Raw genomic sequence first — 16,811 nt, 5'->3', positions numbered from 1 at the left:
TTTACATTTTTCTATCAAACTTCACACTTTATAATAACTTTATAACAATTAAATAATTAAAAATGGAATTCTTAAAGGTCTGTAATTTGTTAGTACTCAGTACGTTTGCAAAAAAAGCAAATGTTTCTAAAACTAGACAGCAATAAGGAATCCCAACCTAGATATAAGCTCTACACTTCTAAGCATCTAATCTTACAAATCAGGTATTGAAATGTTTGGGAGCATACCTGGTTTCTATCACATTACCTGGATTCCCAGTCTTTTCAGTGTCCCCAAACATTTCCCCTATAAGCCAGATTTGGGCTTTTGTAGGTTGTTTTTCTAAATTTAAAACACAGGGATTAGAGAACTCAAAATGTATTTGAAACAGACAAATACTCTGGAGAATTTTTGAATGGAAGCTACTTGCTTTTTTAAAGTGTTTATGAATGTTACCTGGAGGTGACCTGAGGGGAGCAGTTTTCATTTATAGTAAAAAAATTAATCAAAACCTATGGCATAAGGCCATATTCTGCTATTTGTAATATGCTAAGTAAACATTTCTAGACAAAAGCACAAAATAAGAATTTTTGTCCCACAATAAGCATCAATATTAATTCCTTCTGTTCTACTCCACTTCCATTTAAGTAGAAATATTGCTGCTAAAGTCCACATTCCCATCTTTCTCTCAAATGGTCCATCATGTTTCAACAGTATCTTGACATGTCTATAGTATACTAAAAATAAATTCAAAACTTAAAGTTTCTGCAAAGACAAACACGAAAAACAAGTTGAGAGATTTTTTTAAATACAAACACATGGTACAATTAAAAAGGAAAGCTGAAGACAAATTGATATAAAAATCAGTATTTATGTAAAAAAATAATGCACTGCATATTGTAAAATCAGTCAGTTACAGTATTCACCTTCACAGAGATTTCTATATTTTCAGGCTTCAAAAGGTTACACAGAAAGGAAAGAAACCTACATGAGAGGCAGACTGCTTCCTAGATTTCATCCCAGAAATTTATACCCTGAGCCTGCAGGGAAATTAGAAGCAGGATACAAATTCTGCTGAGAGTGGAGTGTGTTTTTGTACTGCTAGAGCATTTGTCCAGCTCACACAGATCTGGAAGTCAGAGTCAGTCTATCTTTGACAAGGAAACAGCTACAAAAATTAAGTTTCTAAAAAGGGGTTGGGATGAAGGTGCAAGTCAGTGAGTGGATCCTCCATGTTCAATACACAGGAACTGTCCTGGAATCCAAAAGCTCACTTTATGAAGACTTCATCTCACTTAGACAGGTTATCTAAGTTCATATATACTTTACAAATACATTTCATACCATGCAAGTTTAAATATTTCACTGTAACACTAGAATTCAGAACTTTTCTTCATGGTTTTCTCTGGACAAAAAGTTTTTATTACTCAAACAGAAGTTTTTCTTTTTTCACTAAGATAATTGGAGGGAACCTAATCCTTACCTGCTGCAAATCACAATCATCCTATTGACAGTAATGCATTCACGTAGTTGAGGGTCTGCCCCAAAATTATTTTAAAGCCATTTCTTAAAAAAATACTATAATAAGATATATTCTCTAAAAAACCCATCTACTACACAGTCTGATGAAGCATCAGAACTCTTACTACAGCTCTTTACTTTCAGTTACTACATAGTCTATAATAATCATCAGGTAGTAATTGCTAGTATGGAAATACAACAGCAACAGCTTTCCACCACTGGGCTTTTTTTCTACTTCCAAAATGCCCTATAAAGCTGCAAAACCATGAAATTTTTAATAAGTATTGGAAGTCAAATAAGTTCAAACTGGACTTTTACTTAAAACCCCCTCGGTTCTGCTATACCTTTTGGTGCTAATGGCTCTATAATGTTGAAACAAATTATTTTTAATATAAAGTTTCTGTACTTACTAACAGAGAAAACCAGTATCACATACTAGACATCAATTTCTCAGAAAATCATATTTATAGTGTGCAGTTTACAGCTGAGATAAACAAAACAAGATTGTCAAAACAGTACTTCAACATGTAAGAGATGAACATATAAAGGCACATACAGATTGTCAATGATTACAACACATTTCTTTGACAAGAGAGTATTTTCTGCACCTGTAAACAACTTTGTTTACATAAAGGCTCACACCTTTAAAGTGAGGTTAGTGCTGCTGACTCAGTTATTGCTACATTCACAGTTTAAGAGAATTTTAAACAATATATGAGGTACACTCCCAAACAGAGCAGTCTTCATTTCTTCCTTGTTCATATATCATTTGATAATTGAATCATGCAGACTACAAGTACTGACCATAGAAGCCAGTAACAACCAAATCACCAGATATGAGATAAACATTAGCACTGATTAAACTTCAAAGAACCAAAAAGTCACCTTTGCAGAAAAAAGTTCTTGTTCTTCATTACATGAATATTTTCTTCATTTTTATGTATGCTAGTAAACTTTTTTTTTTCTGGGCACATTAAGAGCCCATCCAAACTGTAACAGAATTCTTGCACCTTTTGACCAGCTATGTTAATTCAGTCTCTTGATGTAACAACTAGGAGTCAAAAATCACCTTCCCTTTGATCTTCTGGCATACAAGTCTCTTATGCTTTGTGTTAGCTGCTTTATGAATACTTTGTATACTCTTCCACAGTATGTATGTGTGGTTTTCTGTAATTCCTGTTCTAGGGGCTGCAGCAGAGAATGAACCAGGTCATCTCCAAATGAATACTGTAATGAGATTAAGAAAATTTAAGATTAATATGGAAGATTGTCATACTTAGAGGTATTAAGAATTTTATAAAAATTATTTTCAGCATAATATTTAGTGTTTATAGGTTTATTCAGTGTTTTCAAGAACTCACATGTGCTTCTGAATGCAGTAATTTAACAACACCTCTAAATTACAGAAGTATATTCTCAGGCTTTCAATAAACCTAACATGAAAGATTTTTTTAAAAATGTTAAGCAAATGAACAGGCAAGGAGAAAATTTAAAATTACCTAACCCAATTAAAAATTTCCAACTAGAAAATGATTTCTGGATTTTTTTTTTTTTTTTTTTGTTGTATGGTAACTTTCTCAAATGACATATACCCTTTAAATAATATAATTCTTATCAAATTATAATGAAACAGCAACATAAAAAGTGGTATTGAAGTTTCATTAAACTGAATGATGGTCAAAACATACTATGTTTAACATGGGCATGAAATAAAGTTGTCATTAGCTCAACACTGCAATGTTTTTTTAAACAAATGATAAGTTCAAACAGCACTTTGAAGTAACATAATTTTGTTCATCTTATTACCATTGAATCAGTAGTGGTTTACGTACTTTCTCTGACATGTTCATGTACGAAATGGGATCATAAATAAAAGGAAATAATTTTTTCTTCTATTTTTGACAATGCTCAAAGGAAACAAAGAAATATTTTTATGGAAATACAATCACTTTCCCTGCAATGTATTCTCAGACCCCCAAAAGTACTTTTCTTCATTTTTATATCTAAATATGACAATGTGCAATAAAGCAACATTAAAATATACTCTTGATTTTTGTAGGTTATACACACACAGTAGCCTGCTACATTAAAATGTGCATCAGTGCTAAGTTTTACAGCTCTTCAGTGAGTATGCTGATGTAGTGATAAATAGTTCATTAGATGACTTATTTGCAGAATGAAAAGAAGTTACTGTGCTTAGTATTTAAAGGAACAGCAACATATTAATACACTGAATTTCTAGAAAAGGTCAAAACACAACATATAAAAAACTTTTTAAAATCCAAATCTAGATACAATTAGGTATCATAGTGTTGCAGTAAATACATACAAACGTTGGGAAGAAGGAAGTTGTTTTTTTTTCTGCACTCAAAAGTCTCCAGAAAAAAGAAGCTTCTGGTGATAGCTTGTTGAGCCTGGAGAAAGAGATTGTCCCTCTCTACTCTGCACTGGTGTGACCTCACCTTGAGTAAGTAGTGTGTGCAGTTTTGGTCACCACAAGATAAGAAGGATATAAAGCTATCAGTGCCCAAAGGAGGATTACAAAGATGGTGAAGAGACTTGTGGGGAAGCCTCATTGCAGTTACAATTTCCTTATGAGGCGAAGAGGAGGGGCAGGCTCTGATCTCTGCTCTGTGGTGGCCAGTGACAGGACACAAGGGAACAGACAGGAATGGCCTGAAGTTGTGTCAGAGTAGGTTTAGGTTGGATATTAGGAAAAGGTTTCTCACCCAGAGGGTGGTCGGGCACTGGAACAGGCTCCCCAGAGAAGCAGCCACAGCACCAAGCCTGGCACAGTGCAAGAAATGTCTGGACAATGTCTCAGGCATATTGTGTGACTCTCAGGGCTGGTCCTGTGCAGGGCCAGGTATCTGGATTTTAGTGATACCTGTCAGCCCCTTCCTATTCAGATATTCTCAGATGTCCAAATGCTCATGGAAACAGTTTACCGGGCGATTTATTAAATAAATGAGAATAAAGCATTTTAAATAAACACTGACAACTACAGGCTTTGTCTTAGAATCCTAACCTAGATATAGTCTACACCCTTTTCAAAAGATGCTCATCAAAACAGGAATATACTGGAACTCCATCCAAACAATAAAGCAGAAAAAAGTGATAAAACACTTAACATTATGTAAAAGTGAAAAAAATTCTTTTCCTGCAGTCAAGATGAGTATCAACATACCTAAAAATACATGTACTACTATAGACAAACATACATGAAATAATAAGTACAATGCAAAAGTCACTTACATTTTTTATTGCTTCATAGACAGCCCTGAAAGTCGGTTGTTTATCATCATGGTAAACACCTCTATTTCCATGAAGAATAAATATACCTTCTTCTTCAGCTGCCTTGCAATTGCTTCCATAGATGCAGTGGTCAGGCCGGTAATTCCATTGGCAAGGAAAGACATAAAGACTTTCTGTGTGGAAAAATGAGAGCTCTGGGTTAAGTATCAAAATTGTTTCAGGAAATAAACCAATCTTCTCTTTACTTATTTAGGCCAGCTTTATAAATTTCTGTACAGTTGTTTTGAAATCTAACAGTCAATTACACTCCAGCAAGCTCCATCACTGTCTCTCAAAGGCTTTCAGAGAACTAAAGAAGTGAATAGTTCCTTGAATGCTTTCACCAAAAAGCCTGCTAATTGAATATTTTCCTGCATTTTTTTTTTCCACAGAAAAGAAAACTTCATAATGTTAGACTGAAAATCAATGTGGATTTACCTGGATTGTGAAAAAACATAATGTTCAATAGGTCCTGATCACCCCATGTTATGTTCAACTTGTATTTCTTCAGTAGTGGCATCAAAATTTCTCCCCATTGTAACCGGACTGGCGTCATATCATTCTATTAAACAAAACAAAGCAAAACACACACATTCAGCACAGTTATACCTAGAAGGAAGGAAATGCCTTAAAGGTTTGCAGTAGCTTGCACTTAAAAGGTACAAATCTCAAATGTATAGATAACTTCTTCCTTTTAAGCCAACAAGTCTATCTAAGGAAACTAGTTATGGACATTTCCAATATGCTTTATCTCTCAATCATCAACTTACCAAAAAATTTCTCTCTAACATCTTAAGCCAAGAATTCTAAGAATAGCAATAGATTTTTATACAGTAGTAAGATCTAACACCAAAATTGTGTTTAAGTCATGCAGCAAGTAGATGGGGAGTATTTAAATATCCACACGTCATGCAATTTCTCTCTTTATCACAGAGTTATTATACAGGCTCTAACGCTAACTGCAAAAATTTGAACCAGTTCAAAATAAAATTAATTCCTAAATAGTTACAAACACACACAGATAAAAAATACTGGCTACAAAGGAGTGCACAAAAACACAGAAATCCTTCAAAGGTTTTCAGAAGCATTTTCATCAAGTCAAACTTATTTTTTTTAGTTATTGAACTTGAATTTCCACATCAACAGCAGAACTTTTCACTAGCAAAAGTCAGTAAGCAAAAGTCAGCTGTTACCAAATTCCTGAATTCTTGATTCAGCAGAATCACTTCAAAAGAAAAGAAGTTCTTCTAAGGTTCTGGTTGAGGAGCAGCTACTTGGAATAAACTGTCCTACACTTAATTCCATGTTAACAAAGGGATTCAAAACTGCAGTTTAAATGGTTACATATTCCAAAGATAATCTCTTATCATTACACCTTATTTAAGTTCAACTAGAACAGAAAAGGAATAAGGCTGCTCACTTTGGACCCTGTACTTCACAGTTTTGAGAGTGTGAATGCAGTAACAAGTCCCATAGTGAGCAAATTCCTGAACAAGTACAAGCACTGTACCTTTTCTTCTTTTTAAGCAAGTTGCCAAAAAAAAATACATATTATAACTCCATTATAGTTTGGGATATGCACGTAGGAATATCATGTTAAGAGACAGATTACCAGGAGCAAAATACTCAGTTTAAGATTTACAGTATCAAAGACTTCTTTCTCTGAGATTTACACTGACAAAGAAGAAAGTGCACAAAATTGCAGTTCAGTTTTTACTCTTCCCTCAAATCATTTCAGCCATCAAATATGAAGGGCTTTCAGAACTGAAGACTAACCAAGAAATTACAGGATTTCAGACAAGAATTAATACAGAAAAAGATCTATACCTTATATTATGCAAGAAGCCAAACAGAATATTGCAGTCCCTTCTCTCCTAAAAATTTATGATTATGATTGCCTGCAAGTATTCGATGAGTGCAGGCATAAGAAACGTACAAGAAAATTCTCCGCTAGTATGAATTATCATTAAACTCAATGCAAAGCAATTAAATGAAATAAAACACAGGCTTTAAGACTAAGCTAAAACCTTCCAAAAAAGCAAATAAATAAGACTAAATCACAGTCAATAAAGATTACTCCCTCACCTGAAATTTGCAATTCACAGAATATTGACCTAAGGTTTAAGTTTAGATAAAATGCTAAGAATTAAAAGCAGAATTAATTTAGCTCACTCGTACCAGGCAAATAATAGTAAGAGAATATACAGTAACAAATATAATTTTAGAGCAACACATAGAAATAGAAGTTTAATTTGTTAAAGTCATTACTTAATAGAATTTTCTTTTCACTCGTAGACTTTTAACAGCAGAGAAATCCAGAGGATATCCCAAGAAGATGCAAAGCAGGTAAGAACATTCATCACATAGTCAGATGTCTAGAAGCAATACTACTTGACAAATAATGCTGTCAGATTTAAGAACTGGAAATTGTAGTATTTCCATAACCTTTGCATAAATAGAAAAGAGCTACATATTAATAAAACAGCAGTGATATATAATGACACCAGTGTAGGAGCAAGAGAAACTACTTGCATAATGACTTGTTTTCCTTCTTTAAAATATTCCATTGTAACTTGCAGTGAGGTGAAGCAGCCTGAGAAGTAGGATGCTGATAGAACTGCTTTTCAGAAGTTAATCAAGTTAAAAAACTCAAAGAAAAAATGTTACAATAATTTTTAAATTTACAGAATATAAGCCTTCTCTCCAGTGTTCCACAATAAGCAAAGAATGCTAGCAATTTGAGAAAAAAAGCCCCAAATCATAGCAGGCATTTTTGTGGTGACATCAAATTGATACACACAGGTTCTTAAGAACTCTCAAAACTCTAGTTTACTTGAGCAGAAGAAAATGTGTAAGAACAAACTAAATGCAGCACATTTATGTATTTTCTCATATTTTGGGCTGGTTTTTTGTATGTTTGTTTAGCTTGGTCATTACTCATTTTTGAAACTTCTGCCAGGCCAAGTCTGAAGTCAGACTGTCACATTTGGCCTTTACTTTTTTTCTAAATTCTAGGAAGAAAATATAAAGCTGAAGAAAAATTCTCAAATCACACAGCAGTATCTAAACAAACTGCAGCTGTGTGCCACAAACAACTGACCAACTTAAACTTCCTTAATGCCAAGGGAGAGCCAGCCCTCTTCCTTCTAGTTACATGACTGTACCCTGTTCCTGCACTAATAGTGTAGTGCTAATACTTAGTGCATGTTTTTGTAAAATTATTTACTTCAATAACCCAGCAGAAGGATTTCTTTTTCTACTGTTAGCAAATCAAATTGAATCACAGAAAGGACTGAACACCAAAGGCTACATCCAAGTAACTAAGAAAAGCAGGGAAAAGCAGCTGGCAAGAGAAAGAAACCTTCCTTTTAGAAGCAATTTGGTTTTGTTCAGGCTCACCATATTTCTTGAAACAACAGCACTAAGCAACACTGAATTGGTAAAAAAAAAAAAAAAAAAAAAAAAAAAAGGTTATAATGGTTTAGGTCACAGAAGCTGTGTGAACTTTGCTTTTTCTAAAGCATACCCATAAACCTCTACTTTTCTAAGAGTTTGTTCCCTTCCTTGACTGCCTGCATCTCAGGGGTCACAACTAACCTTCTTAATAAATGTGACAAAAGTCATTCCTCTTTATTCACATTGCCTCATTGGTATTTTTGTTAAAAAGCACCATACCTGTAGCATTTGCTATATCTCTTCCATTTTAAAAAAATCTACATCTATATCTATACAAATTTTAAAAATGTCACCTACTGTTACCCCTTTCATATCCTAACAATCTTGAATGCTTTACATTCCCATCTTCTAACTGCTGCTTAGCAGAGACATGTAGGCACTAACCATCAGAAGCTTCATTATGAATTCTAGTCTCATGTGCAGTTATGCAGTATGATGACCACACTATATGCAGTAACACATCTGTGCATGCACATGTATCTGTATACAAGCATACACATGTGTGCATTTAGTGCACGCATTCGTGCCATACATGCACACAGAAACTCACAACAGACAAGACAAATAAGATAGGACCAGAAGGAACAACATCCATTAGGCACCACTGACAGCCAAGGAGCTGGGATGCTTGTCTGAAATGGCCTGCCCTGACAGTCCTGAGAAGATTGAAGCTTGAACAGGTAAGTGGATAAAAGATGACTTAATCCTAGAGCAGTACCTGGAACTACAGCTTATTGCTACCCAGATGAACACTGGCTAAAATCTCTGGTTCTATTTTTTATTTACACATCTCCTGGATCCTTCTGACTCTTAAAAATCAGTGTGATGACAGAAGAAAGATGTAATTTGGGCTACAACAGACAAAGAATCCACAGTTTTAAATCCATAGCACTGGAGGAATATCCTGATCCAAAACTTCCACTTCAGATAAATGCTCTACTGTATCATGCAGAAAGATCTACAGGCATCTTTAAAAACATACAAAAATTCCCAGAATGTATACACTCCTTGAAGAATTTGTTGAGCCTCCAGGAGGAATATAAATATTTTATATAAATATAAAATTCACACCTTTCCATAACACAATGAAGCATTTTCTATTTCTACTGCATTTCACTGGAATAGTTAATGGGATACAATATGAAACTGTTATTTATAAGGTCCAAAAGCACATGCAGTGTCACTGGCAAAGGGTATTAGGACACCCTCTACCCCTGAATTTGGTCTACCTCTTTTCCAAAGGTTTGAGAATAGTAGCAGTCATACACCCTCAGGCCCACTGTGTATAGACTCAGCTACACTAAATCCTTTTCCAAGTTTGCTTTGATGTCTGCAATTTTTCCTATTCTCTTTAGAATAAGATATTCAAGGAACCTGAAGATGAAAACACAGTCTCTGAAAGTTTTCATGAACAGTAATTTTTGTAATAAAGCTTGTGCATCTTTAGGGACTGTGATGCTCTGCAAGCTTGTGGGATCATACTCTAGGTACTAAGGGAGAAAAAACTAAATGGTTCCCCTGCTCAGTGCTCTCTTAGCCCTGATCTCACAGAATCACAGAAAAAATACTCTAGCCCACTAGAACCATGGCAAAGTGCAGTGTTTTATTTTGAATTTCAAAATACTCATTAATTATTTCACTTAATTAAATCTTTTTAGGTATATATATATATATATATATATATATACACTTAAATTGGAAGAAAACACCAATTTTAAGTGTTAAGGAGAAAGGACTTCATGCTGTTCTCTAGAAAACTACCGTTCATTTTATTGAAAATTTAGTATCCTACATAATCCGTATGCTTTTGAAAATTTGAACTCCGATTTTACCAAAAATGCATAAAGTTTCCAATGAATTGATAACCTAAGTTGTGCTGAGAAGCCAATCTAGAATTCTGGTACAGTATGAATAAAAGACAAACTTTATCTTAGTGTTTACCACTACTGAAAATAAATCACTATACAAAAATGCACAATTAAGATACATATATATAGCTTTCAATCCCATGTTTTTCTCTTGATACTTTTCAGTATTATCATTTCTCCATATGCTATAATCAGTAAAACAAATAAACAAATTAGACAATGCAAGATTTCACTGATGATATCTATATATATATATATAATGATGATAAGTTTTCTTGGAGAATCTGCAGCCATATACTACAGCTACTACTACTACAGCTTTCTACTTTTAACTACAACTGATATAATACATTCTCCATTTCTATTAAATTCTCTGAATCTCCTTCAAGAAAAATACATAGCAAGAATGCTAGGATGAAAGCTGCTCATTACACTGGAAGTGGGGGAGAATTAATGTCTACTGCAAGTTTATATTGCTCCTCTTATGGATGCATCTTCCAGAAGTTTTTGATGCATGATTATTTTTCCCTCATCAAACTTCTCTTAAACAGAGATGCACTTTCTCCCAACCATAATCACACAGCACTGCTTTTGTACTTGTGCTTCAAGTACACGAGAAAAACTTCAAGTCTGAGAAGCAATGACCATTTCTACTGCTGTGTGCTTTGCTTCCATGCATGTAGTAGTAGCTACTTTCATGATGAACTTCTTTGTCTACAAAAACTAGGACTTCAAAGCAAATAAAAAGATACTTAGGGTGATAATCCCTTGGCTACAATGGAAAAGATCAAAATTTGGAAATCTTCATTTTCAACAACTTACTAAATGTTTTAGCACCACCTTCTGGTCATACAACTACTCACATTTTACAAGTTTACAATTACTGTTTTTCTGGGATGCCTGTAAGTGAAGAAATAATGTGGGCATATCTATTGGCAAATGCAATTTACAGAAAATTGTGTCAAGTCAAAGGATCTCACAGAACTAAGAAAAATTAAATCAATCAAATACACTTGAAATTCAAGAAGTATAAGTCTTACAGTGAATGACACTTAAAAAATAGACACTATTTTAAACACAGTGTACTTTGAGAGCATTATTACAATTACAGAAAAAACATTTTGAAAAATACATATGAATATGAAACAGAAATAGAATAAAAGAAAGAAATCCACTGAAAATGCAGCTGAGGCAACACACATACCTTGAAATATTTTCTTCTGATACGTGTCATATTCATTAGCATGACTCCAGAATTAATTCCAGTTACTCCATAATAGGGATGTCTTGCAAAACGATTATACCACCCAATACGAGGTTCTTCATGCTCTGGTGCCATTGCAGCAATTTGTGTAGAGTTGAACTTTCTCAGAAAAGACCAAATATCATCAACAGGCCTCAAAAACAAGATGTCAGTATCAACATACAGTAGTGAATCCACATTTTTGAGGATTAACTGTGAGGGAAAGAAATTTAAAAACAAAGTTTTAAGTTTTATTGAACTTCTCTTCATAAAACACAAGAAAGTTTAAAAAATTTTTGTTTTTATGTGAATAAATTCACTTTACACTGACAGTTTGCATTCAATAAATTTGTCATAATTCCTTTTTCTCACATTTTAAAGAATTTTTGTAGAGGGAAATAAGTTTTAGATAGAACAGGAATCAAAGGCACTCGTTCTACACTTTATATGCCAGAACTCCTTAGGTGGAAGCCAGGTGTAATGTTGCTCTAACAGGAGGAGTTGCTCTCTTGCTCTTGCTCCCTTGCTTTCCCATGCAGCTAATTAAACAAGTGTTAGGAGCCCATCTTTGGGAGACAGCTGCCATTGCTCTAATTCACCAAGCCTGAAGTATGTTTTCTGAAGTGTCTTTGAGGAGCATATACACAAAACTGGCAACAATAGCCCATTTCCCGTTTCCTTTTCCCTAGCACTTCTCAGACCCATGCATGCAGGAGACTTTCCAACTGAATGAGGAGATGAGGTGTGATAAATCCATCTTACCTCTGAGATGATGACATGACCTATACCTCTTTCTGAGGATACTGTGCCATAATGCATCAAGTGAGAAAAGGACCTTTATTCCATAGGGTACTAATGCCATAGAAGAATGTTAAATTCAGAGGGGTTTTTTGGATGTCATAAAAGTAACTTTAAGGAGTAGTAGTTCTTCATTTAAAATCAAAGAGAAATCAGATTAACAAGGACAGTTTGATGCTTCATAAACAGACTTCTGGCTTTTTTGACAAAGTAACTTACTGGCAAAAATAGTCTTTGTGAAGCACACGGTTTAAACAATTTCTTCCATTCTGCTGCACTCTCAGATGGAAATGTTATTGGATATAATGTGTAATTAACTCTTCCTTCATAGGGAAATTCATCAAGCTATGTGAAAATAAGAAATCACAAAAATTACTTCATTTCATTTCTATTACAAAAAAAAAAAAAAATCAATTCACCATTCAAACTTATACTTGAACACAAGTGCAATGCCTCTTTTCCATAACAGAAATCTAAGAATTTGTCAGCTAATCAAAAGACTTGGACAAAAAGTAGCACCTGCACGCCACTATGAAGAAAACACATCATATCAGATCACAAGCAAAATGAAGAAGCAAAATAAATTAGTATTTCTAGAAAGTAAGTAAATTAATTAAAACTCTTCCCTCTTAACTAGTTACCACAGAACAAATACCAACAAAAACTTTCCAAATTAAATCTTACTCCATTTTTGCTACAGCTACTGTTAGCATAAGAGCATATATAAATCAGCATGTGTAACATACTAGTGTCACAGTTAATATGACTTTTTAAACACAAAAATAGTAAACCCCTCCACAGTTATAGCCTCACCAGCTTTTAAAAGTGCTACTCAAGTCATAATGTAATTGTTTCAGTTTCATTAACTGAAATAAACTAAAATTAGACATCACCATATCTACTATATTCAAAAACTGGTGTTTCACTTTCTCTAAGCAATATAAGACTGACTCATGCTGTAAGTACAGAGACAAAAAAAGGACAGATCTCTAATTTCTTCTGTTAAAACCAACTCTAAACAAGCTCAGACAAAGTAACTGGTCTGCATTCAGAACATCAAGCTTGTATTTAACAGATTCAAGATAACAAATCAGGAAGTTTTAGTCTGTCTCTAGAGAAACCCTTGTATTAGCAGCTAGCAGGAAAATATTTCAAAGATCCCCATCCAACTCTACAAATGCCTTATTACCTTATTTTTAGACTCCTGCATTTCTGCCACTCTATCAAACAAGCAGAAGAATAGCTAGTAGAAGAATTGCTATATTGCAATTGTATATTGTGCTACAAATTGTGCTACAATTTGATTGAATACATTTTTGAATACTTACTATGTCTTTGAAACTCTCATGCAATTGGTCCTCAGCAAAAATATGAAAATGGAGAGGTTTGATGCTGAAAATAATGGCTGATCTCAACATAGTAACAGTCTCCTCCAGTCTTTCACCACAGGCCACCACTGCTAGATGCATTTTCTCAGAAGGATGTGTTTTCATATAATCATATCTGATACAAAAATATTTTTTCATTTGACATTATTTCTAGCACAGGCTTAAAGAAAAACTCTACTATTTACTGCAGCAAGTAATTAACAAAATACCCTTTATCATACTTAAACCAGCAAACAGAACATGCAAAGTACAGCATTACACTTCGTATATGTATGCTTACATTTAACCTGAACCCTTCTCATAATCACTCTCACCATCCCAGCCTACAAGGGAAAAAAAGGTCTAGAGGATCTACACACAAATATTTGTTCTTTACAATCTTCCTATTCATTATAGCAAGGAAATTGATCAAAATGGCTATGCTAAAAGAAAGACTACATTAAGTTATATTAAAATATCAAAGGCTGACAGCACATTAAGTCTATACATGGTTTTTCCTCTTTCCCTGGACTAAATACAGACATAGGAGAAAATGACAAATACAGCAGCATTGAACTCAACAATGTAAGTGAGATAACCCCTACTCTCAAGAAGTTCTGTTAAGAAAATTTTTGACTGATCTGGGTTTTGTCCATTTGTGCTCCAGTAAGTCCTTTTTTGTCAAGCACACCTTTCAGTGCTTCTCCCAAGCACTGACAAAACACCAAAAGCTTTCTCCTGTCCTTCTGTCTTGCAGGATAACAATGTGGGCTGGATGGGGGGAAACTGATAGCTCAGATGGCCTTGTGGGATGCCCTGGTTCTCCCAGTGGTTCTGGGAAATCCCCCAGGTACACTGACCACACACACTGTCCATGACCTTGAGGCTAAATCATTGCAAGGAGTGGGGACTGGGAAATCCTTTACTCCTGAAGACACCTGTGCAACAATTATGGTGAGATGTGCCTGGAATGCATTATACAGGGCACATTTTAAAGTTATTTCACCACTTTAATATAACAGACTGAAATTGTCATCAGGTAAATACCATTAGCTTGGTGTCAACACGGTGTACTAAAAATCTCATGGATTTCATAATTTAGTCAGAAAATCTTTCAAAGCTTTTAAACACACATAACTCAAAGCCCATCTGTAAAACAATACTATGCACTTGAGCTGTATGCACAGACTATGGAAGGAGGGGACTACTAGAACCAAAAGTATCTGAATGTTTAAATTACAAGTTTAATGCCAAATTATACAGATAAAACGAATTCTGAAGCTGATCTCCAGTTGATCTCCAGATGCCAAAAAGACTGAGTATTTCAAAGATCATTTTGTTCCTAGTAGTCTTAAAAAGATGTCTAGGATATCCACGTGCTTCCTGATTAACACCAACCATTTACATCTCAGCAACTAAGTGGCTGGATCATCCTCTATGGTCTTTCAATTTTAGTGACTGTTTAAGACCTACCTGACATAGACACTAATATGCAGAAATCTATATTCAGGTGATTTAATCTGCAGATTGAAATCTTTTATAAGTCTTGAAGCAAAATCTGAAAATTAGTTCAGGTTAACACATTCACAAAAAAAAGATCTTGAAATATAATTGATTCATGTCCATTCAGACCTTTATACATAAAGCTAATTTAAACAGTACACCATGTAGCAAGTAGTAATGTAAAAAACACAATGAAAGCTGAATATGATGAAGGTGGTTGAAACCCAGAAATAAGTACACTACCAGAGTGTGAACAAGCTGCAAGCAGCAGATTAGCCTCATCACTAATCCACTGAAAAGGGAATTACAATAATTAAGCCCCAAAGTCATGAGAGTCTACAGTGATATTAAAAGGTCATGTGATAAATAAGGGCAAAACCTACACAAACTACATAGGTGAAAGCCAAGCTCCTGAACTACATCTAACACACAGCTTTCCATGAATAAAGTATGACAAAAATTATGCTGAAGAAACTCTAAAATGCACTAGGATTCCAAGATTATATTTTATTACTTCTACATCTAGTGACCTCTGTGAATAAAAAAAATATTTCAAGCCACACAACAAAAAACTGACTGATCAAGTTATAATGCTTTTCTTATAGTCACTTTGCTCACACGACCTCTTCTGTAAGTTTCAGACTTACTGAGTTCAATTTTTTTTAAATTTGTGCTTAAAAATTATTTATTTAAATGCAAAAAAAAAATTAGAAAGGGCTAACAAAAACAGAATTTCAACTCGTACCAAACAGGAAACAGCTGGACTCCGGTCCATAAATTCACAAAATAAAGCTTTATCCCTGAAGCAGATGGAGCAAGGAGCTGTTGGAAAGAACAGGCCACCATTCCGTCTGTGGACTATCCACTAAAAATGGAATGAGACACATTAGATGTACTAAGGCAGAATTAGGAGACTCCAGGACTGTGGTCCTTACTCCAGATGTGTAAAAAGATATTGTTTAGTGACTATGAGCTGCACTTGGTTTCCCTGCATACAGACCACTGGGAACCACAGTCTCCTTTTTAGCAACCACACCTCAGTGCTGCTCCTCTCCCTTTCACATACACCCCTGTCCACTGCCAGAGAGAAGTCCCATCCCATCTTCATCCAGGAACACAATTTACCAGTAACCCTCAGCTGCCAGTGTCTTTCAACACTTTCTCATTTTCCTGATGCAGAGGCAGCACAAAGTGAAAATTGTTCAGCAGAGCTTATCAGCTGGAGCTCTGCAGTCTCACCTTCAATGTGAACGTGTTCCATGCACAGAGCCAATTATGTTTTTCATTACTTATTGCACTCCCTTCTTCAGTATTATGTCTACATGGCTTTAGTTTTTCCACTAATTTCTTCCCAAATTTTCTGCCTTCAACTGCTCCCTTCTTTTCCCACCTCTCCCCATCTTTCTCCACCGCAGTTAGGCATGCAGCTACCTCACCAGAAGCCAGGGAAAGGAAAACTATGTTCCTTTAGATAACTGGTCCAGTATCTGTTATGACCAAGTGACACAAGATCTTTTGGCAGTACATTTTTTTTAGCAGTGCAGTTGCTGAGTTGACAACGTGCAAAATAAAATTTATTCTACAAGAATAGTAACTTGTCTGAACCTGAGCAGGTTTGGTATCAGGTATCACAGCTCTGGTATGAACCTTTAGTGAAACTCAAATTCAGGTCCTGAAAGGGTTAAAATGCTTTCAAAAGTGAGGAGATACTTTCAAAAAACTTGTTGAGAGACAGAAAAACAGAAAAGTAGATTTTTATATGCACATTTCTAATTATTAATA

The 16,811-nt window shown here is 34.7% G+C and overlaps 1 protein-coding gene across 4 annotated transcripts in view; it reads right to left on the bottom strand.

The window, feature by feature from the left end:
• GXYLT1 (glucoside xylosyltransferase 1) overlaps positions 1 to 16,811 on the bottom strand; it is a 53,412-nt gene that overhangs the window by 23,297 nt on the left and 13,304 nt on the right. For 2 of the 4 annotated variants that reach the window (XM_056509546.1, XM_056509574.1), the window contains 6 exons: positions 13,488 to 13,662; positions 12,379 to 12,504; positions 11,323 to 11,574; positions 5,233 to 5,356; positions 4,756 to 4,928; positions 831 to 2,727 (listed from right to left, as the gene is read on the bottom strand). In XM_056509546.1, coding sequence (XP_056365521.1) covers positions 2,566 to 2,727; positions 4,756 to 4,928; positions 5,233 to 5,356; positions 11,323 to 11,574; positions 12,379 to 12,504; positions 13,488 to 13,662 — 1,012 coding nt within the window. In that variant the 3' untranslated portion in view covers positions 831 to 2,565. Of the gene's footprint in view, positions 1 to 830; positions 2,728 to 4,755; positions 4,929 to 5,232; positions 5,357 to 11,322; positions 11,575 to 12,378; positions 12,505 to 13,487; positions 13,663 to 16,811 lie in introns of those variants that run through there. The other 2 variants (XM_056509566.1, XM_056509557.1) reach the window with 1 other exon arrangement.

Source organism: Oenanthe melanoleuca, chromosome 1A, assembly GCF_029582105.1.
Source record: "Oenanthe melanoleuca isolate GR-GAL-2019-014 chromosome 1A, OMel1.0, whole genome shotgun sequence".
In the NCBI taxonomy this organism is placed as follows: domain Eukaryota; kingdom Metazoa; phylum Chordata; class Aves; order Passeriformes; family Muscicapidae; genus Oenanthe; species Oenanthe melanoleuca.
This window is presented reverse-complemented; position numbering and strand designations above follow the sequence as displayed.